Consider the following 23096-nt stretch of genomic DNA (forward strand, 5'->3'; position numbering starts at 1 on the left):
TAATCAGGTTCAATGGTGAGGTTAGTCCTTGTAATGATACCTGCTGAGAGAGCTTTGCTTTTTGTTGGGGATGTTTTGTTGTATATAGTAAGTCCCTTTTCATTCATCACTAGCTCTCTTAGCCAAAAGCAACATTTCTTTAAGGCAATTTTCCATCACATATTCCTGCAGTGAGTATGGTGATCCCACCACACTTCTCAGATAAAATTTTCATTTTAAAATTACATGTACACATCAGGCAAACACTCTTGTCCAGAATGAGATTACAGTGATGTAACAGGGACACAGTCATGTTACAGTAGTAAGAAATGTATTGTTATGAATCTTGGCCACTGTTTCTTATAATGCACATCATACATATCTGGACAGGGCATCAAACAGCAATCTTAATGCCTTGTACATCGCAATGCAATGCCATAAGAGGGCAGTCCATTTATTTTTACACACTTATACACTTGCTCTCCCTTGTGCATAAAAGCACTCCATTTCATGGCAAGCATAGCTTAAAATAAAGTTGTCAATTGACCAAGATATATTTGGTGTCTGAAGTGTGCAAACTTCATCACACATTTGCCTTGAACCACATTAGCATGTATTATGCTGGTACAAGTAGATCAGACACAGCAGTGTAACTGGAGTTCATAAACACTCTCTCTGATTAATTTAATTTGACAAATAATCCTACTTTGTTAATCCACCATGTAGATGACAAATCAGAAACAATAGCAACTTTAGTTGCACAGTTTGTGTTGGTCATCCTCTTTTTCTTTTTCTGTGGGTGCTGCCCAAATGATGCTTTCGGCTAGATATTTTTGGTTGGTGGACAATGCTCAGTCCAACAGTGACACTGAAGTCACTGAAGTCAAAAGACTTCAGCAGCACTGCTATGGTGGCATGTCAGTGTGTGTTGCGCTGGTATGAGTGGATCAAACACAGCAGAACACTGTATCATTAACTCTGCTAAACAATGTCATATACACCTATCAAGTAAAGAGAGGACGTGTACATTTTTCACCTATTGTCAGTCACAGGTCAACTGTAGGACATGGGACATAACCGCTTCTGTCTTTTCTTTATTTTAACACTAAGGACTGGTAAACTAAATGATTACTCACTATTATTAATGAAGAAGGTGCTATAAAATACGGTTTTATTTCTCTCTTTCCACAGAACAACCTCAGCCAAAAGTAATTCTGAGTGTAGGATGGAGCCGTGTGTTTACTGATGAAAAAGTGACTTTGATTTGTGAAGTTCTGGACACATCCACAAGCTGGAAATATACATGGCTCAGAAATTCACTGAAGATTTCAGATGATGCTGATATAAAGACAACTGGTAATAGCCTTTCAATCCTTTCTGCGAAACAGGGACACCATGGAGATTACACCTGTGAAATAGAGCTTCAAGACAGACCCCTGTCTAGAGCCTTAAGCACAAAATTTGCATTGTCTGTTCAAGGTAAGAGCTCATCAAGAGAACATTTGCTTAAAATTTGCTGACATACAGCTCCTATAAAACAGAACATCTACATTTCTTGGAATGTGATGTTTTCAATCTTAGTGGTAACCTCTGGTCCCTTTTTAATATCATCAAATTTGACTACTGTATGTTTGCTTGCCAAAATGGTGATCCCACCACACTTCTCAGATAAAATTTTCATTTTAAAATTACATGTACGCATCAGGCAGACACTCTAATCCAGAATGAGTTTACATTGATGTAACAGGGGCACAGTCATGTTACAGTAGTAAGAAATGTATTGTTATGAATCTTGGCCACTGTTTCTTATAATGCACATCATACATATCTGGACAGGGCATCAAACAGCAATCTTAATGCCTTGTACATCGCAATGCTATGCCATAAGAGGGCAGTCCATTTATTTTTACACACTTATACACTTGCTCTCCCTTGTGCATAAAAGCACTCCATTTCATGGCAAGCATAGCTTAAAATAAAGTTGTCAATTGACCAAGATATATTTGGTGTCTGAAGTGTGCAAACTTCATCACACATTTGCCTTGAACCACATTAGCATGTATTGTGCTGGTACAAGTAGATCAGACACAGCAGTGTAACTGGAGCTCATAAACACTCTCTCTGATTAATTTAATTTGACAAATAATCCTACTTTGTTAATCCACCATGTAGATGACAAGTCAGAAGCAACAGCAACTTTAGTTGCACAGTTTGTGTTGGTCATCCTCTTTTTCACTTTTCTGTGGGTGCTGCCCAAATGATGCTTTTGGCTAGATATTTTTGATTGGTGGACAATGCTCAGTCCAACAGTGACACTGAAGACACTGAAGTCAAAAGACTTCAGCAGCACTGCTATGGTGGCATGTCAGTGTGTGTTGCGCTGGTATGAGTGGATCAGACACAGCAGTACACTGTATCATTAACTCTGCTAAACAATGTCATATACACCAATCATGTAAAGAGAGGACGTGTACATTTTTCACCTATTGTCAGTCACAGGTCAACTGTAGGACATGGGACATAACCGCTTCTGTCTTTTCTTTATTTTAACACTAAGGCCTGGTAAACTAAATGATTAGTCACTATTATTAATGAAGAAGGTGCTATAAAATACGGTTTTATTTCTCTCTTTCCACAGACCCACCTCAGCCAAAAGTAATTCTGAGTGTAGGATGGAGCCGTGTGTTTACTGATGAAAAAGTGACTTTGATTTGTAAAGTTCTGGACACATCCACAAGCTGGAAATATACATGGCTCAGAAATTCACTGAAGATTTCAGATGATGCTGATATAAAGACAACTGGTAATAGCCTTTCAATCCTTTCTGCGAAACAGGGACACCATGGAAATTACACCTGTGAAATAGAGCTTCAAGACAGACCCCTGTCTAGAGCCTTAAGCACAACATTTGCATTGTCTGTTCAAGGTAAGAGCTCATCAAGAGAACCTCTGCTTAAAATTTGCTCCTATAAAACAAAACATCTACATTTCTTGGAATGTGATGTTTTCAATCTTAGTGGTAACCTCTGGTTGCTTGTAATATCATCAAATTTGACTACTGTATGTTTGCTTGCCAAGCTATCATTCAATTGTTTTGATAAGTTTAAGCCAAGGTCAGAATTTTCACTCCTGTCTATGGTTGGAGCACTAGTCTGCAAGCTACACATTCAAGCTGAAAAATCTGTTTTCAAAGGTCACAAGTAAAATTAATCAGGTTCAATGGTGAGGTTAGTCCTTGTAATGATACCTGCTGAGAGAGCTTTGCTTTTTGTTGGGGATGTTTTGTTGTATATAGTAAGTCCCTTTTCATTCATCACTAGCTCTCTTAGCCAAAAGCAACATTTCTTTAAGGCAATTTTCCATCACATATTCCTGCAGTGAGTATGGTGATCCCACCACACTTCTCAGATAAAATTTTCATTTTAAAATTACATGTACACATCAGGCAAACACTCTTGTCCAGAATGAGATTACAGTGATGTAACAGGGACACAGTCATGTTACAGTAGTAAGAAATGTATTGTTATGAATCTTGGCCACTGTTTCTTATAATGCACATCATACATATCTGGACAGGGCATCAAACAGCAATCTTAATGCCTTGTACATCGCAATGCAATGCCATAAGAGGGCAGTCCATTTATTTTTACACACTTATACACTTGCTCTCCCTTGTGCATAAAAGCACTCCATTTCATGGCAAGCATAGCTTAAAATAAAGTTGTCAATTGACCAAGATATATTTGGTGTCTGAAGTGTGCAAACTTCATCACACATTTGCCTTGAACCACATTAGCATGTATTATGCTGGTACAAGTAGATCAGACACAGCAGTGTAACTGGAGTTCATAAACACTCTCTCTGATTAATTTAATTTGACAAATAATCCTACTTTGTTAATCCACCATGTAGATGACAAATCAGAAACAATAGCAACTTTAGTTGCACAGTTTGTGTTGGTCATCCTCTTTTTCTTTTTCTGTGGGTGCTGCCCAAATGATGCTTTCGGCTAGATATTTTTGGTTGGTGGACAATGCTCAGTCCAACAGTGACACTGAAGTCACTGAAGTCAAAAGACTTCAGCAGCACTGCTATGGTGGCATGTCAGTGTGTGTTGCGCTGGTATGAGTGGATCAAACACAGCAGAACACTGTATCATTAACTCTGCTAAACAATGTCATATACACCTATCAAGTAAAGAGAGGACGTGTACATTTTTCACCTATTGTCAGTCACAGGTCAACTGTAGGACATGGGACATAACCACTTCTGTCTTTTCTTTATTTTAACACTAAGGACTGGTAAACTAAATGATTACTCACTATTATTAATGAAGAAGGTGCTATAAAATACGGTTTTATTTCTCTCTTTCCACAGAACCACCTCAGCCAAAAGTAATTCTGAGTGTAGGATGGAGCCGTGTGTTTACTGATGAAAAAGTGACTTTGATTTGTGAAGTTCTGGACACATCCACAAGCTGGAAATATACATGGCTCAGAAATTCACTGAAGATTTCAGATGATGCTGATATAAAGACAACTGGTAATAGCCTTTCAATCCTTTCTGCGAAACAGGGACACCATGGAGATTACACCTGTGAAATAGAGCTTCAAGACAGACCCCTGTCTAGAGCCTTAAGCACAAAATTTGCATTGTCTGTTCAAGGTAAGAGCTCATCAAGAGAACATTTGCTTAAAATTTGCTGACATACAGCTCCTATAAAACAGAACATCTACATTTCTTGGAATGTGATGTTTTCAATCTTAGTGGTAACCTCTGGTCCCTTTTTAATATCATCAAATTTGACTACTGTATGTTTGCTTGCCAAAATGGTGATCCCACCACACTTCTCAGATAAAATTTTCATTTTAAAATTACATGTACGCATCAGGCAGACACTCTAATCCAGAATGAGTTTACATTGATGTAACAGGGGCACAGTCATGTTACAGTAGTAAGAAATGTATTGTTATGAATCTTGGCCACTGTTTCTTATAATGCACATCATACATATCTGGACAGGGCATCAAACAGCAATCTTAATGCCTTGTACATCGCAATGCTATGCCATAAGAGGGCAGTCCATTTATTTTTACACACTTATACACTTGCTCTCCCTTGTGCATAAAAGCACTCCATTTCATGGCAAGCATAGCTTAAAATAAAGTTGTCAATTGACCAAGATATATTTGGTGTCTGAAGTGTGCAAACTTCATCACACATTTGCCTTGAACCACATTAGCATGTATTGTGCTGGTACAAGTAGATCAGACACAGCAGTGTAACTGGAGCTCATAAACACTCTCTCTGATTAATTTAATTTGACAAATAATCCTACTTTGTTAATCCACCATGTAGATGACAAGTCAGAAGCAACAGCAACTTTAGTTGCACAGTTTGTGTTGGTCATCCTCTTTTTCTTTTTCTGTGGGTGCTGCCCAAATGATGCTTTTGGCTAGATATTTTTGATTGGTGGACAATGCTCAGTCCAACAGTGACACTGAAGTCACTGAAGTCAAAAGACTTCAGCAGCACTGCTATGGTGGCATGTCAGTGTGTGTTGCGCTGGTATGAGTGGATCAGACACAGCAGTACACTGTATCATTAACTCTGCTAAACAATGTCATATACACCAATCATGTAAAGAGAGGACGTGTACATTTTTCACCTATTGTCAGTCACAGGTCAACTGTAGGACATGGGACATAACCGCTTCTGTCTTTTCTTTATTTTAACACTAAGGCCTGGTAAACTAAATGATTAGTCACTATTATTAATGAAGAAGGTGCTATAAAATACGGTTTTATTTCTCTCTTTCCACAGACCCACCTCAGCCAAAAGTAATTCTGAGTGTAGGATGGAGCCGTGTGTTTACTGATGAAAAAGTGACTTTGATTTGTAAAGTTCTGGACACATCCACAAGCTGGAAATATACATGGCTCAGAAATTCACTGAAGATTTCAGATGATGCTGATATAAAGACAACTGGTAATAGCCTTTCAATCCTTTCTGCGAAACAGGGACACCATGGAAATTACACCTGTGAAATAGAGCTTCAAGACAGACCCCTGTCTAGAGCCTTAAGCACAACATTTGCATTGTCTGTTCAAGGTAAGAGCTCATCAAGAGAACCTCTGCTTAAAATTTGGTGATACACAGCTCCTGTAAAACAAAACATCTACATTTCTTGGAATGTGATGTTTTCAATCTTAGTGGTAACCTCTGGTCCCTTTGTAATATCATCAAATTTTGCTGCTGTGTTTGCTTGCCAAGCTGTCATTCAATTGTTTTGATGAGTTTAAGCCAAGGTCAGAATTTCCACTCCTGCCCATACTCCGATCACTCGTCTGCAAGCTACACATTTAGACTGAAAAAGTTTTCAGAGGTCACAAATAAAGTGGCAGTTCAATTGCATGTTTTTGGTGAACCATCTTTAAAATAAATACATGCTTAAAAACTTATTCAACTGAATTATCACAATACTTTCATATTTTAGTGCTATGTTTATGAATATGATTCTAAAGCATTTAGGCGTTGACGACATGGCATTTAACCCTTTCATGCATGGTGTCCACACTTTTGTACAGTTAATAATTGCTCATTTTAAGGTATTTGCCTTTTCATGTGTCCTCCAAACCACTAAACGCTAAAGAGTCTTGAGGCCTTTTGCCTATACCAAAAGACATTTTGCTGATGTCCCTGATTTTCTTGAGTGCTTAGGCTTGGAATGCCACATGGCTGACAATACCAAGAATGCAGCCAATGTCTCTGATCATGATGAGATTGATCAAAAATAGTTTTCCAGATCTGATGTTTTTTTTGTTTCAGAAACCAATTGTCCTCATTTGTGGACATCATGCAACAGTGGCTATCAATTGAACAATGTACCATTTGTACATGACAGATTTTTAAATTGTGTATATTAGTAATAGTAGTACAATTAAATATTTGTTGAAGTAAACATTTTCATAATTTTTAAATCAAATAAAATATTTTTAAAAATCTGATACCAGCCCACATGTGCTGTCACCAAGAAAGCTATGAGATGCCATTATGAACTGTGCAAAAGGAAGTTAAGAAACGTCTGTGTCCATTGTCAGGTTGTCCTCTGTCTAGACAGTTTTGAGGGATTTCACAGCAAGAAATGAGAGTAGAATAACACACGTCTTCCTACCACTGTCTACCTATATCTATCACAGGACTTAAAGCTAAAATCCATTTAAAATACATTTACTTTTTTCATAAAAAAGGAAGGACTCACAAAACTATTAATTAGTGGTACTGTGGGGGTCCTGACCAAAGCAGAACAGAGTAAAAGGGACCCAACAGACTATACAGAGAAACAGATGGATTGCAGTTTTTAACAGTAGAACTACAAAGTGCTCCTATATGGTTCATGGATCTGAAAAACTGACAATGACAATAGTCCATCTGTTTCTCTGCATACTTTGTTGGCCCTTTTTTATTCTGTTCTTTAATCGTCAGGGCCTCCACAGGACCGCCACAGAATAGGTATTATTTGGATGATGGATCATTCTCTGCACTGCAGTGACATTGATGTGGTGGTGACATACCAGTGTGTGTTGTACTGGTATGAGTGGATCAGAGACAGTAGTACACTGTATTATTAACTTGCAAAAGACATACAGCGGGGGAAAAAAGTATTTAGTCAGTCACCAATTGTGCAAGTTCTCCCACTTAAAAAGATGAGAGAGGCCTGTAATTGACATCATAAGTAGACCTCAACTATGAGAGACAAAATGAGGAAAAAAAAAATTCAGAAAATCACATTGTCTGATTTTTAAAGAATTTATTTGCAAATAATGGTGGAAAATAAGTATTTGGTCAATAACAAAAGTTCATCTCAATACTTTGAGATATATTCTTTGTTGGCAATGACAGAGGTCAAACGTTTTCTGTAAGTCTTTACAAGGTTGGCACACACCGTTGTTGGTATGTTGGCCCATTCCTCCATGCAGGTCTCCTCTAGAACAGTGATGTTTTGGGGCTGTCGCTGGGCAATACAGACTTTCAACTCCCTCCAAAGGTTTTCTATGGGGTTGAGATCTTGAGACTGGCTAGGCCACTCCAGGACCTTGAAATGTTTCTTACGAAGCCACTCCTTTGTTGCCCTGGCAGTGTGTTTGGAACCATCGTCATGCTGAAAGACCCAGCCACGTTTCATCTTCAAAGCCCTTGCTGATAGAAGGAGGTTTGCACTCAGAATCTCACAATACATGGCCCCATTCATTCTTTCATGTACACGGACCAGTCGTCCTGGTCCCTTTGCAGAGAAACAGCCCCAAAGCATGATGTTGCCACCCCCATGCTTCATAGTTGGTATGGTGTTCTTTGGATGCAACTCAGCATTCACTCTCCTCCAAGCACGACGAATTGCATTTGTACCAAACAGTTCTACTTTTGTTTCATCTGACCATAGGACATTCTCCCAGTACTCTTCCGGAACATCCAAATGCTCTCTAGCAAACTTCAGATGCGTTCAGAACAGAGTAAAAGGAACCCAATAGACTATACAGAGAAACAGATGGATTGTAGTTTTTAACAGTACAACTACAAAGTGCTCCTATATGGTTCATGGATCTGAAAAACTGACAATGACAATAGTCCATCTGTTTCTCTGCATATTTTGTTGGCCCTTTTTTATTCTGTTCTTTAATCGTCAGGGCCTCCACAGGACCACCACAGAATAGGTATTATTTGGATGATGGATCATTCTCTGCACTGCAGTGACATTGATGTGGTGGTGACATACCAGTGTGTGTTGTGCTGGTATGAGTGGATCAGAGACAGCAGTACACTGTATTATTAACTTGCACAAGACATAACTGTTTGTCACTAAAAATTTGTAAACTAAATGATTAGTCACTATTTAATGAAAAAGGTACTATAAACCATTTTCTCCCTTTCCACAGACCCACCTCAGCCAAAAGTAATTCTGAGTGTAGGATGGAGCCGTGTGTTTACTGATGAAAAAGTGACTTTGATTTGTGAAGTTCTGGACACGTCCACAAGCTGGAAATATACATGGCTCAGAAATTCACTGAAGATTTCAGATGATGCTGATATAAAGACAACTGGTAATAGCCTCTCAATCCTTTCTGCAAAACAGGGACACCATGGAGATTACACCTGTGAAATAGAGCTTCAAGACAGACCCCTGTCTAGAGCCTTAAGCACAAAATTTGCATTGTCTGTTCAAGGTAAGAGCTCATCAAGAAAACCTCTGTTTAAAAATTGCTATGACACACAGCTCCTGTAAAATGACATGCCTATTTCTTGGAATGTGATTTCCATTCTTAGTGGTAACCTCTGGTCTTTACTTTTATTCTTTTTAAGTATCATCAAATTTGGCTACTGTATGTTTGCTTGCCAGAATTGCCATTCCAATCTATTTGTTTGGAACACTAGTAACTACACAATGAAGCTGAAAGATTTGTTCATAGTTTACAAAAAAAAAAAAGTCACTCAAATGATACATTTCCATCAGATACTGAGTATTTGAAGCATCACAATCAAGGATAAGGGCAAAAGAGGTCATACATGGCATAAACAAGAACAGCAAAAGGAAACATTTTGTAATGAAGGGGATGAACTGTAAGCAATTCTCGGCAAAGAGACACTGGAGACAAGGAAGTATGTATGTACACGAGAAAACCAGTGTAGGTAATCAAACTCAGGTGACTGATCTGGTGAGTGTCACATGATTGATGATGCTAGAGTCCAGGGCATTGTGGGAGTTGGAGTTTGTAGGGAGTAGTTCACAGTCAGTGACTGGTGCAGGCAGGACAGGGGTGCGAGAAACAGCAGGCATGACAGTACCACCCCCCGAAGGCACCAGAGAAGGCCTGGTGTGGGGACGACAGAGATGACGACCACCTGATGGACAGGAGGATGTAACACTAGGATCCGGGACCAGGCAGGCATGGACTAAGGGAATGGGAACCTTGACGCACCAGAGCAGAACTGGAAAGAAATCACTGTGGGTATCCTCTAGGTCTTGGTGCTGGCCTATCCAGATGGTGAGCATGGAAGTCTGACAAGACCAGGATCGAGCACATCCTTGACAGTCACCCAGCAATGCTCCTCAGGACCATATCCCTCCCAATTGAGTAGGTACTGAATGGTCCCACAATGCCTCCTGGAATCCATGAAAGAGACATGAAAGGAATTAGCCACATGATACTGGGCAGGAATTTTCACCTTGACTTTAGCAGCAATATGGAATGGACCAATATACTTGGGCAGGAGCTTCCTGCAGCTCCCCTCAAACCTGAAGTCCTTGGTGGACAACCATACCCAGTCCCCTGGCTGGAAGGAAGGTGCATCACCCCACCGCCTGTCAGCTTTGTCCTTGTAGTGCCTTAAAACCATGGTGATGTGTTGGTGGGTGTCCTCCCACACCTGTTCTCTTTGTCTCATCCATTCATCCACAGCAGGAACATCCATGGAGATGGCTGTCCATGGAGCCAATGGGGGTTGGTAACCCAATATACATTGGTGATACCAGAGGTGGAATTGACCAAAGAGTTCTGGGCCATTATAGCCCATACTGGGACAAGTCTGACATATGTTTGAAACAGTACAGTCTGAGGAGCTTACCTAGTTCCTGGTTGACTCTCACATTACTTGTGGGATGGAAACCTGACATTGAGGCCAATATTAACCCCTAAAATGTTCAAAAAAGGCTTCCCAAACATGTAAGGTAAACTGGGGACCCTGCTCTGAAAGAATGTCCCCTGGAACCCCATAGTGGCAGAGACATGGTTGTATAGAGCTTGGGCAGTCTGGAAGGCCATGGGCAAGGATGGGAACAGAACAAACTTAACTCATCAGTAAAACCTATCTACTATGGTGAGTATAATATTACCCTCTGAAGTGGGGAGATCAGTGCCAATCTATGGCAATGTGTGACCAGGGATGTTCAGGTAGTGGAAGTGGCATGAGCTTACTGGCTGGAAGAGTCTTGGGGGTTTTACAGTGCATGCAAACTGAGCATGAGGAAACAAAACTATGGACATCTACTCATGGTCTCCCACCAATAGGAAGTGGAAATTAACTGTAATGTACGAGCCTCACTGGGATGACCAGATGAGAGAGGAGTGAGCCCAGGTAATGAGGCAATCACGGAACTGAACAATGTACAGTTTACTCAGAGGACATCCCTCAGTGCAGTTGCGATTAGCATGAGCATGAGAGATTTGTTCAAATTCCCAACTAATAGCACACATGGTAACAGACGGGGTAGAACAGGCTCATGTACGTTTGTCTCAGACACTATCCACGGTAGAGAAAACTCGAGACAGGGCATCTGCAATAGAGAAAGCAATAGAGAAATGGAAATGGGAGAAAAACAATGAGCCTGATAGGAGTTAAGGCGTTTAGCATTCTTTAAATACTCAAGATTCTTGTGATCAGTTAGCACAACAAACAGGTGAGCTGCACCCTCCAACCAGTGTCACCACTCTTACAATGCTAACTTGACCGCTAACAATTCCCCATCACCAATGCTCTAGTTTTGTTCTGCAGGAGACAGTTTACAAGAAAAAAGTTATGGCATGAAGCTTAGATGGCGCACCACTGCACTGGGAGAGCACAGCCCCAACACCAGACTCAGAGGCATCGACCTCGACTATGAACTGGGATTCCGGATCAGGATGTCTAAGAATGGGGGCTGTAGAAAAGGCCAATTTGAGGGACTTGAATGCCAGCCTGAGCCAGATTTGACCAACACTGGGTGATCCTTTCAGCAGAGCAGTACGGGGTGCAGCGATGCAACTATAATTGCAGATAATCTGATGGTAAAAATTGGTTAACCCCAGAAACCTCTGAAGGTCCTTTACGGATTGGGGAGTAGGCCAGCTGGTTACAACTTTGACCTTTTCATCGTTCATAACACCATTGGAGCTGATTACATAACCCAGGAGAGAAACCCTCTGGATATGAAATTTGCCTTTCTCCCCTTTACGTAGAGGTTATTCTCTAGAAGGTGACATAGGACCTGATGTATGTGATTGATATGGGTAGGTAGATCGGGGGAGAAAAATCAGGATATGAATGTAGATCAACAAAACTGCAAAACATGTCTCTAAAGATGTCATTCATGAAGGATTGGAACACGGAAGGGACATAGGCCAAACCGTAACTCATAAGATACTCAATGCCTTCTAGTGGTGGTGAAAGCAGTCTTCCATTAATCACCCTTATTAATGTGAACTAGATGTATGCACTGCATAGGTCAAGTTTTGTAAAACAGGTTGAGCCCCTAACGCTGTTCTAGAGCTACAGGGATGAGGGGCAAGGGATAAGCAAACTTCTTGGTCATGTTATTGAGGTCATGATAGCCAATACAGGGCCTCAACTCACTGTCCCTCTTTACAAAGAAGAAACCTGAACCTACTGGGGACTTGGATGGGCAAATGAAACCCTGAGCTAAAGCCTCATTGATGTACTCCTCCATAGCTCTCTCCTCTTCACATGTCAGGGGGTAAATACAGGACTTAGGAAGAGTAGCTACTAGGTCTATGGAGCAATCATAGGGGCGATGAGGCAGCAGTTCAGCGGCATTAGCCTTGCTGAAAACTTCGGAGAAGTCTGCATATTCTTCTGGAATGGTAAGTGGTGTGCTGACCTCAGGGTGCTCAGAGGTAGAACAGCTATGTGACCAAGAGTAAGGAAGTTTTCTAAACAGTAAGGGGACCAAGCTACTAGTTCTCTCTGGTTCCAGGAAATAACTGGATCATGCCTCTCTAGCCAGGGTAAACCCAAAATAAGGGGATATTCAGAGGAGGACATAACAGGGAAATGTCTTCTGCATGTGAAAAACTAGTTTGGAGTTTAACTGGGGTAGTTCTAAGGGAGATGGGGTCACATCCAATAGGTTGTCCATCCAGGGCACGAATCTTCAGGGTTTGAGACAGCAGTTCCATGGGAATTTGGAGATGATGGATGAGGTCAGCTTGGATGAAGTTCCCTTCTGCTCCAGAGACAATCAGGGCTGCAACAGTAAGAGAAAATTGTTGGTAAAAAACAGACTTGGATAAAGAATGACTTGGTAACCAACTCCACGCACCACATTAGCGCATGAAATAAACTCCACATGCTTTCCCGGGGTCGGCGCCTTAGTAGTTTGTGGTAAGAGTCCACACTCAGCTTTCATGTGACCAGGATCCCACAGTACAGACAGAGATGATTTTGGAGCCAGCACTGGCGTTCCTCCTGGGTCAGCCTAGTCATACTGCATCAGTTCCAGAGCAGGGCTCGGAACTTGCACTGGACTGTCTGGTACTAATGAAGAACGAATCTTGTGGATCTGTTTGGGTCATTTACTCAACAGCTGATTCAGACAAATAGACATCAATACAAGTTGATCCAGGGTCAGTTTCTCATCATGACAGGCTAATTCAGACTGAATTTCGTGATTTAGTCCATGACGGAACACATTGAATAGTGCGGGTTCATTCCAGCCACTGCCTGCAGCTACAGTGCAGAACTCAAGGGAATAGGAAGCAACAGATCGGTTTAAGAGTCAGTAATACCTCACTTTGGATTGGCCATCATGAGCATGGTCAAAAACTTGGCAAAACAGACAAAAAAAATCCATGTATGGTTTAGTATTGATGTTATCCCAAACTGCAGTATCCCACTCTAGCACCTTGCAAGAAAGACATGAAAATCACAAAAGCTATCTTAGCTTGATCAGTGCTAGGCAGTGAATTGCTAAAAAACACAGAGCACTGAAGGAGAAAACCTTTACATTTCTCCAGATTCCCATCATACACCCAAGGCTTACATACTGGAGAAACTGAGGTGTTAGTTACTGGAGTAGGCATTTAGGAGGAGGAAGCTCACTGGGACTGGTTTCTGCAGACTACTAGACAGAACAAACAACCTAGTATCTGGATTACCAGAGTGGTAATGTTAAGCCAATAAATCAAATACAAAGAAATGGCAGGCATGACATTTCTTCACTTTAAAGATCTTGAATGTTGTGTGTTTTCACTGTAATTCATTGCTTGAACTTTTTCTTATGTATTTTTAGATCGTCCACCGGCTTCACTTACTTTGGAGACTAGCTGGTCTGACATCATGTCTGTGGACACTCTGACTCTAAAATGTGAGATCAAAGATGGTACACTCGAATGGAACTACACCTGGTACAAAGATGGTTTGTTTGAGCAGACCATCCTTGAGGAGACGTACAGTGTGAAGGCCACAGAAGAGACTTTCAAGAGTGAATACAAATGCAGGGGCAACAGGACAGAGCGACCACTATACTCTTCCTTCAGTGAGGGCTTTAAAGCTAATAATATTGTGAGGTCACTGATTAATATTTCAGATTATACTTTCTTGTAACAAATGCACAACCAACACCTGGGTCTTTTAACCCTTTTATTATAAGAATTATTGACAGTTAATAGTATGCTAACCAAAAAAATCTGATGATAATTTAAAATTTTTATTTATTTATTTATTTATTTAAGTTCTAAAACGAAAGGTCCTGCTTGCCATCTCTGGCTGTGTTGTCTGCAGTATCATCTTGCTAATCATTGGGTGCATAGTTTTGAGATGTACCCGCAAACCAGGTAAGTACAGGAAATATAATAATTTTTCTAAATGTTTTAAGTCCCAAACACTGGACCCTCTCATGCAGTCTGAATCTTGAAATGACATAGTTTCAAACCTGCTTAAAAAACATTAGGTTCTGTGTTTTGCATCTTTCAGTATTTATTCCTGAAAATGTTTTTTAATTACTAGAAAAACAGGAGATGGTAAAGGAGGACTTCTTTTTTTCCATGACAGACTCAAAAACACGTAGGTTTAATAGGTTTTGTTATTCCTTTTGTCTTCCATATATTTTGTATCTTACATTCCATTTTTTTATTTATGAGATCTCTGCATCTTTTCTTGCAGAAACTAGTTCACCCTTACAGGAATATCTCACAGAAAATGGACCACCACTTGACAAGGAAGGTGCTGTATAGTAACAGTGCTGTAAAGCCATAGTCAGAAATTTAATATTAATGTAGCATTTTTTTTGTGAAACTGAAATTCTTGAGCAATGAAAAGTAATTTATAGCATCAGGTCCACACCCAAAGTGTGCATCACATTTGTGCTAACAGAAGTAGTTTTGTTTTTCTGTTTTGCAGTTTGTATGTGTCATGTAGCAGTTTGTAACCATTCATGGCGTTTTGTCAGCTGTTGTTACAGTGTCTGTCAAAGGAATCCTGAAATTATAAAACTAAAAAAAATATGAGGTTATGTCCTAAAACTCATATTACTGTACATATGTAATATACTAATGAATGGGCTTCTACTGAAGGATATACCTTTTATGACATACTATTTAGTATGGTTGGATGTGTATGCAGCCAATGTTGTTACTGATTAAATCGGATCTGTGTTGTGTCAGGTCAGCACTGATAGGAAGAAAGATTAACTTTTGATCACTACATTTAATGCACTGAAAAATCCAAGTTAAATAGCAGCTAATTTACAAGCCCATAAAAAAGCTGTCATGCTGTGCAAAATGTATATAAAATAATACAAATGTGTGCAAATCATTTAAATGCCAAATTTAATTGCAAATAGAACAAAGACAACAAATGAAATGTTGAAACTGAATAAATGCATTGTTTTTTGAAAAATATGTTATTTTGATGTTGCCAGCAACATGTTTCCAAAACAGTTGGGAAAGAGACAACAAAATTAATGCTAAAAAAACCTGGTGTAACATCTCACAACTAATTAGATTAAATCACAACAGGTCAGTAACATTATGGGATATAAAAAACATCCCAGAGATACTCTTCCTCTAAAGTAAAGATGGGGATATGGTTCACCACTCTATGAAAGACTATGCGGGCAAATAGTGCAGTAATTCAAGAATAATGTCTCACAAGTAAAATAGCAAAGAACTTGGGGATTTTATCACCTATGATACATAATATACTTAACATATTCAGAAAATGGAGAAAACTCTGTATACAAGGCTAAAAACCAATACTGATTGGCAGTGGCCATTAAAGACGATTCCATAGTGAAAATCACTGCATGGGCTCTGGAATGATTTTCATAACCATTGTGAAAACAGTTTGTCTCTGCATCCACAAGTGCAAAGTAAAAATCTGCAAAAATGAAACTACATATAAACAGGATCCAGAAATGCCGCCGCGTTATCTGGGCCCAAGTTTATTTAAAATGAACCGAAGTGCAGTGTCCTCGACCCCAAAACATTAAAAAATTTGAATAATTTTTGAACGCCGCATCCTCCAGCCTAAAGAGGAGAGAGACCATCTGGATTATTATTAGCACAGAGTTCAAAAGCCGGCATCCATGGGATGCATTAGTGCACATGGCATGGGTGAATTGCACTGTGAGGACATCATTAATAAAGGTTTTGGAGCAACATATGCTGCCAGGAAAGGCCTTGCTTATTTCAGCAAGATGATGCCAAAACTAAATATTATGCTTAGTAAAGCAGTATGACCTGAGTCAACACCCAGATCCGATAACATCAGTGACATTACAAATAGCTTAGTTTACACAGATACTCAGTGGAGTCTTGGAAATTATGAACATTTTGTAGTTTTCAGTTCTGTAATCAGAGTGTTTGTACCTGTAATGATGGACACAATTTAACTATAGCTGACGAAACACCATGTATGACTACAAAACATTGTATTAAACATACCAATGAGAAGGAGCATGTATTTATACATTATTTTTATAAATTATATAATTACAAATTGCATGAAATGTATAGTTACTGTAATACTATAAACTGTACCAAATCTAAGTATATACAGATCTGAAGCCATAGTGGCAACTGGGGTCTCTTTTTTCAAGTAGAAAATAGAGGGAGCACAAGAACCAAGAGTCTCAACCATAAAAAACTTGTCCATGAAAAATGTGATGCAATTTTGTGGAATTACATGCAAGTCACAGAATAAGAAAAAAGTACTTCATATAAAAGGAGTCATGGGGCAAAAAAAAAGAGTTGGAGCAGTGGCAGAGCTCCATCTAGTGAGTAATCTAGTGAGTGACTACAACAAGAGCAAGAAAAAAAAGCACAAATCCAAAGTTTCATACGAGTGCAGATATAAAAACAATATTGTGGCAGACAAATGTTTGAAATAATTTTAATTTAGTAGTCTTGTGCCACTTTAAAAGTTTAATCGGTTGGAAGCTGTAAAAAAATCACTGTAAAAAGCACGGTCTTGCACAATTTGCACTGTGTGTTTGTTTTTCTTCTTGAAACATCATAGCTTTTTGGCTTTATTACAGGAAATAGGAATGTGTGAAATTTCCATCAGGCAGAATTTCAATCAAAGCATTGGAGGATTTTGCCTGAATTTTGCCATTCCCTCTGACTTCCATAGTTTCATTATTGCATGACATGTCTTAGCTCTAAGTGTAAAACATTAGAAATCTGGATATATTACTGCTATTGTACACAATTCAAATGTAATTATATAATTAATTTCATAGTTGGTTAAAAAATGAGTTACAATACCACTTCCAAAAATTGCCTGAATTTTGCCATTCCCTCTGACTTCCATAGTTTCATTATTGAATGACATGTCTTAGCTCTAAGTGTAAAACATTAGAAATCTGGAGATATTACTGTTATTGTACACAATTCAAATGTAATTATATAATTAATTTCATAGTTGGTTAAAAAATGAGTTACAATACCACTTCCAAAAATGTTGGGACACTGTGCAGAATGTAAATAAAAATATAATGCAGTGAAATGCAAATCATGTAAACCATAAAACAATTTTTTAAAAATTGGACATTTTACAAAATTAAGTTTGCATCTTTCAGAACTCCTTGTTGTTAATAAAGTGCTTTCTACTTGCTCCTTTTTCATTAAAACATTTATTGTTCAAATTTGTGTCTGTCTTTCCATTATTTTAATTCAGAACGTGATGAGAGCACAGCAATAATTAATGAGGCAGCCCCTATCATTGAGGATCAGATTAAAGGTAAGCCAACTTCATTTGGACATGCAGTGGCAGCCTACTCTGATTAATGCAGACTTCTTTTATGTAAACAGTAGTTAAATTTACTGTAAATAAAAACAGTTCTTAGCAAGTGTGGATTTTACACAGTATAAAATGTTATAATTTTTTTTTTTGCTCCAAGAAGAGGGGCTTCCATCTAAAGAGGCTGGACACTTTACATCTTTCAAAGGTATTTATTTGCAATACATATTTTAATACAATATGCACAATTACTTACTACATTATGTACAGTCTCAGAAAAATGTAATAGATCTTTGTAATTTTTAATATGGCAAGTACTGGTGTACAATTTAAGAACTGATACAAATTCCTTTTTTAACCAAATCAAGTTGAGAAATCACCATTGAAAGAGAAGAAAGAATTACAGTCTCTTAAAGGTACAACTTTAATTTACAATTATTATTTTACATTGCTGTAAGTGTGTCATAGAAATTGAACTGCTGTATGAGTGTCATAAAAAGTGAAGTCATAATTTGTTTAATCCTTTAAATGACTATGCCCTCTAAAGAATGTTGTGTCAACAGCATAAAACTAAAGATTCATACAGATTGTCTAGTAGGTGGATTGTTCTTTAGAGCAGCTTTACTGAGGACCTCAGTTCATGACACCTGTGTCTCTCTGATGATATGTGACCTTTTATGATGATCTGCTTGCTTTTTTAACTCTGATGAAGGCCATTGTGGTACCAAAACATCAGTATGTTTGATTCATTTGTGCTACTTAGAATAAACCTTGCATCAATTATTCCAGCATGATCTTATGTATTTTTTGATTGCATCACATTTAAAGGTCATTTGGAGCACCTTCACTCTGCTTACTTCCTTATGACTGTATTTGGACATTTTTTTTTGTTGCTCCATTATATTTTAATTTAGAATGTGATGAGAGCACAGCATTACTTATTGAGGCAGTACCTGCAGCTGATGATCAGATTAATGGTAAGACATTTTTATTTGTTTTATTTATATACATGTATTTATATACATATTTCATTTACAATGGTTAACAGATTTAGCTTAAATCTTGATATACAGTAATGACAGTGTCTTTGCAGATGTAAATGTCACACACTTTTGAATGATTTACGTGCTAACCCTTCTTTTTCATTTACTTCAAGTAGAGGTGACTCCATCTAAAGAGACTGCATGTTTTACATCCTTCAAAGGTATATTTTTGCATTTAATATTTTAATTCTACACTTACTTAGATTATGTACTACTTAATTATAAGGCAAGAATATCAATGGAAATGAATTACTTCCAGTCCAATTACATATTTTCCAATGGAAAATCCATGAGATTATTACAGGATCAGGTTTAAGAAACACACCACTACACAACCTGCAACCCTCAGAGAAAAGTTGTATCAAATCAAATCAAAAAAGTAGTATTGAATGTAAACAAAAACAAATGGACCTGAATGTGTACATGAATGAAGACACTGAGCCAGATGTAAGAAGACTTTTGTATTAAATTCAGGATGATACACGTAACTAGTGCAGTAGAAAGTGGATGCTGTTTTGGACTTTAGCAAACAATTCTCAAGTAAAGAATGCAACACTGTCCTATGTAAATCTTTTCTCTACTCTTATAGGCTCTTATTGGCTACTCGTATAGTCCTATGTAAATCATTTAGCTAAACTTATAAAGGTGAAAATGATTAAAGTGTGCTTTTGACCAACTATTTTCAAAAGTTTTAGACAATATAAATACTACACTCTCTATAAATGTATTGCATGTTGTTGTATCTCCATTGATACAAGCTTTACCATCTTCCAAGGTCATGCATATGATACTACTTTACACTGCTATGTTTTCAAATTAGAATGTATAACCAATTCTTCTTTTCTTTTTCAAGCTGACATATCACCATCACCCGAAAGTAACGGCTTATCATCTTATAAAGGTACACATTTAATATTATTTTAATATTTAGAAACAGTCTGAGTTAAGGATAACAAAAATATAATACAATGAAAACTACAAGGAAAACAAGCTAAGAAATTTTGGCTAATCTGTGCTTCATTATGTTAAATAAAGAGTGCTAGTGATGGAATCGTACAATCCCCTGTGACGGCTGGGGGCATCAAGGAGGCATTTGGAACCATCTAGAACTTTGTTCTTCAAATTAGCTGAAGACTGAAGAGGCCAGTTCAGCTTTTTGACTGGTACTGTAATTAAAACTGATTAACTAGTGGTTCAAGTACAAGACATTTAAGGTACTTACTTGGGTCTTTGTATTCACAATAAAATAAATCGTATGTTCCATGTTTACAATGTAATTTAATTATGCTTAGGTCTCTCATCTGTAAAAAGCAAAAGAAATCCTTATGATATGTACTATGTAAGATTTGAGTATTATGTTTGGGGTTAGCAGGCTTGGGGTCAGGAGATACTTTTGTATCATTTTGAGGGCATAGGGCAGCATTGATGCAAATGCAGAAACTGATAAAAGTAGTGTTTTCTGGGGTGGAAAAGTTGCAATGATTCAATTTCAGATCATTTGTGCTTTACACGTCATAAAGAATAGCTTTGAATTTGTTATAATGGAGTTTGGTAGTAACTGTTAAAGTGACTGGTAGCAAATTATACCAAAATCTCACAATGGTCTTCAGCAAAAAGACTGTTGCCCAGATTAAGCTACGAGGAGGTTTCATCCAAAACAAAGCATCACTGACATTTCCTAGGTGTAGAACACCTCTGGAAAAGTCTGCCCTACACAGCATAGTAATAAAGAGAGCCTCTTAATTTGCTTTGGGTTCTTGCTTGAAAACTGAGATGATAAGGCATATGTATCTGCTTGTTCCTTTGTCACTTTCCCTACCCTTAACATTTTATCTCAAATCCAGCTCCTAAGAATCATGAGCCTGAAGTCCTTGATTACCAGAATTTCCTTGATTACCTGATTGTGATGTGCTGGTAGCAGGTATATTGCTCAAATAAAAATCGCCTAGGAGCGCCTATTCCACTCATAATAGTATTATAATCGATTGGGGGAGATTATACCAAGTAGTTGATATATAAATGTGACATTTTGTTTTGTAAGTGTGCAATACTGGTTATGATAATGCGATATTCAGAAGTAATCTGGCAACAATCAAAGTGGCCATTAGTGCTATCGTTTGCACATTACCTTTAAGCTATCTTGGTGTTTGTTTTAAAGAGAAACGCAGATGAAAGGATAAATCAAAGTCAGATAGGATCAGTGTAGTAGAAGGTATGCATAAGGCCAGTGATCTTCAATGTACTATTTCTTTTCTTTTTCTTTTAAAAAAAAAAGTCAGTTTCAATTATCTACAATCACCAGTGTTTCCTCTGTATCCAGAGGTGATTTTATGTGTGCATGTTTAATTTGTTTGCTCAGTGCTATGCCCTGTCTTTGGTTGGCACAAAATACAGGCCTGGTTATTTTAATTCAGAATTCTATAATATTTACTAGCTTGTTATACTGAACAGTAGCCTCATATGTCAAATAATTCACAGTAGAGTAAGAGCTTATGTTATCTTGAAAATTGTAACATTTATGCATTTATATTGGTTTTTAGATTTGTCTGTTACTACTTTTACCATTGCTTGTATTTATAAGACTGCATGTATGGAAAAATTTTACTTGGTATGAGATTGTTTTTCCAAGGATCTCAGTGCCAAGCATTATCTACCAAATCAAGATAATCTAATGCAGACTAACTAATCAACAAGCATAAACCTGGGCAAGCAATACTTTGTTTCTATGCAAAAAACAACTGTACACATATTTTATTTTTGAAGTAAAGGTTCTAGAAAGGGTTCATTGCATATAAAAACAACTTTTGATTCTCTAAACCTTTTAAACTTTTTTGGAATTTAACGAACCTTTACACAATGTAAAGGTTCTTAAAATACCTCTAAAGAACCTTAGTATTATGTGACTGCTCTTCAAGCCTTTAAACATGGTTTTCCAGAGATCCTAAAGTACTTATTCTATGCTATTGTGCAAAGAACCCTTTGTGGCACTGTGTGTTGTTGCCTACTCACAGAGTTCATAATTGCTTGGTTTGTTTTGTTGGTTTTTTTTGCTACCTTCACTATATGTTTTGATGAACTTGTGCAGTAATTAAAAAATAAACAATTTTTTAAAATGTCAACTATCTTTGGATTTTCTTTCTTGTATTTGCATTTTATATGAAACAGACTATATAATGTACTATAAAAATGTCCATCCATCCATCCATCCATTTTCTAAGCCGCTTCTCCGTCAGGGTCGCGGGGGGGTGCTGGAGCCTATCCCAGCAGTCGTCGGGCAGAAGGCAGGATACACCCTGGACAGGTCGCCAGTCCATCGCAGGGCAGACACACAGACACAGACAGTCACTCACACACTCACACCTAGGGGCAATTTAGCACGTCCAATTGGCCTGACTGCATGTCTTTGGACTGTGGGAGGAAACCGGAGAACCCGGAGGAAACCCACGCAGACACAGGGAGAACATGCAAACTCCACACAGAGAGGACCCTGCTCACCCAGCCGGGGAATCGATAAAAATGTGTGGTATTATAATAATAATTATGATAATTTTATGTATTATTATCGTTTTTTATTATTATTAATATAACAATAATTGTGAGTTTACAGTAGCACACCTTCATCATTTATGATCTTCCTCAGCTAAGATCTCTGGAAAGAATGTTAATAATTGATATGAATAAAAGCACTGGTTCCCCACAGCACATCTGCTTCAGTTAACCATCATAGATCATTCTTGGCATCACAGCATTCAAGCAGGAGAAATAAAACTGTACACTCAACACACTGCAGCAGAACAGATGAATTGCCCTGCAGTGAGCCAATGATCAGGGAAATGTAACAAATCAAGGGGCTTTCTCACACCGTTGTGTGCCTATGTCTATTAAGTGGGCAATTCCTAACCACCTTGAACCAAACTGTTTGCAGTACTTACAAATCTGTATTCTTCCTCTTTTCTCCCTTTTGTACTATTCATTATGCTCTGTGTATTTCATCCCAGGACATGCCAACCTATTCTTAGTTTTTATCCTTTTTTTTTTTTCTTCTTGTACTGCGCCTATTATTGC

The 23096-nt window shown here is 38.2% G+C and overlaps 1 protein-coding gene across 4 annotated transcripts in view; it reads left to right on the forward strand.

The window, feature by feature from the left end:
- The window catches only part of LOC108443116 (hemicentin-1-like), a 58003-nt gene extending 35853 nt beyond the window's left edge, over positions 1–22150 (forward strand). The window contains exons 9-24 of one of the 4 annotated variants that reach the window (XM_037541134.1): positions 1171–1458; positions 2618–2905; positions 4357–4644; positions 5803–6090; positions 8913–9200; positions 14039–14310; positions 14480–14582; positions 14755–14811; positions 14911–14970; positions 17926–17988; positions 18149–18196; positions 18357–18404; positions 18903–18965; positions 19145–19192; positions 19885–19932; positions 20067–22150. In XM_037541134.1, coding sequence (XP_037397031.1) covers positions 1171–1458; positions 2618–2905; positions 4357–4644; positions 5803–6090; positions 8913–9200; positions 14039–14310; positions 14480–14582; positions 14755–14811; positions 14911–14970; positions 17926–17988; positions 18149–18196; positions 18357–18404; positions 18903–18965; positions 19145–19192; positions 19885–19932; positions 20067–20074 — 2258 coding nt within the window. In that variant the 3' untranslated portion in view covers positions 20075–22150. The remainder of the gene's footprint in view (positions 1–1170; positions 1459–2617; positions 2906–4356; positions 4645–5802; positions 6091–8912; positions 9201–14038; positions 14311–14479; positions 14583–14754; positions 14812–14910; positions 14971–17925; positions 17989–18148; positions 18197–18356; positions 18405–18902; positions 18966–19144; positions 19193–19884; positions 19933–20066) is intronic. The other 3 variants (XM_037541135.1, XM_037541136.1, XM_037541137.1) reach the window with 3 other exon arrangements.
- Positions 22151–23096: the final 946 nt, after the last annotated feature.

Source organism: Pygocentrus nattereri, chromosome 9 (assembly GCF_015220715.1).
Source record: "Pygocentrus nattereri isolate fPygNat1 chromosome 9, fPygNat1.pri, whole genome shotgun sequence".
In the NCBI taxonomy this organism is placed as follows: Eukaryota; Metazoa; Chordata; class Actinopteri; order Characiformes; family Serrasalmidae; genus Pygocentrus; species Pygocentrus nattereri.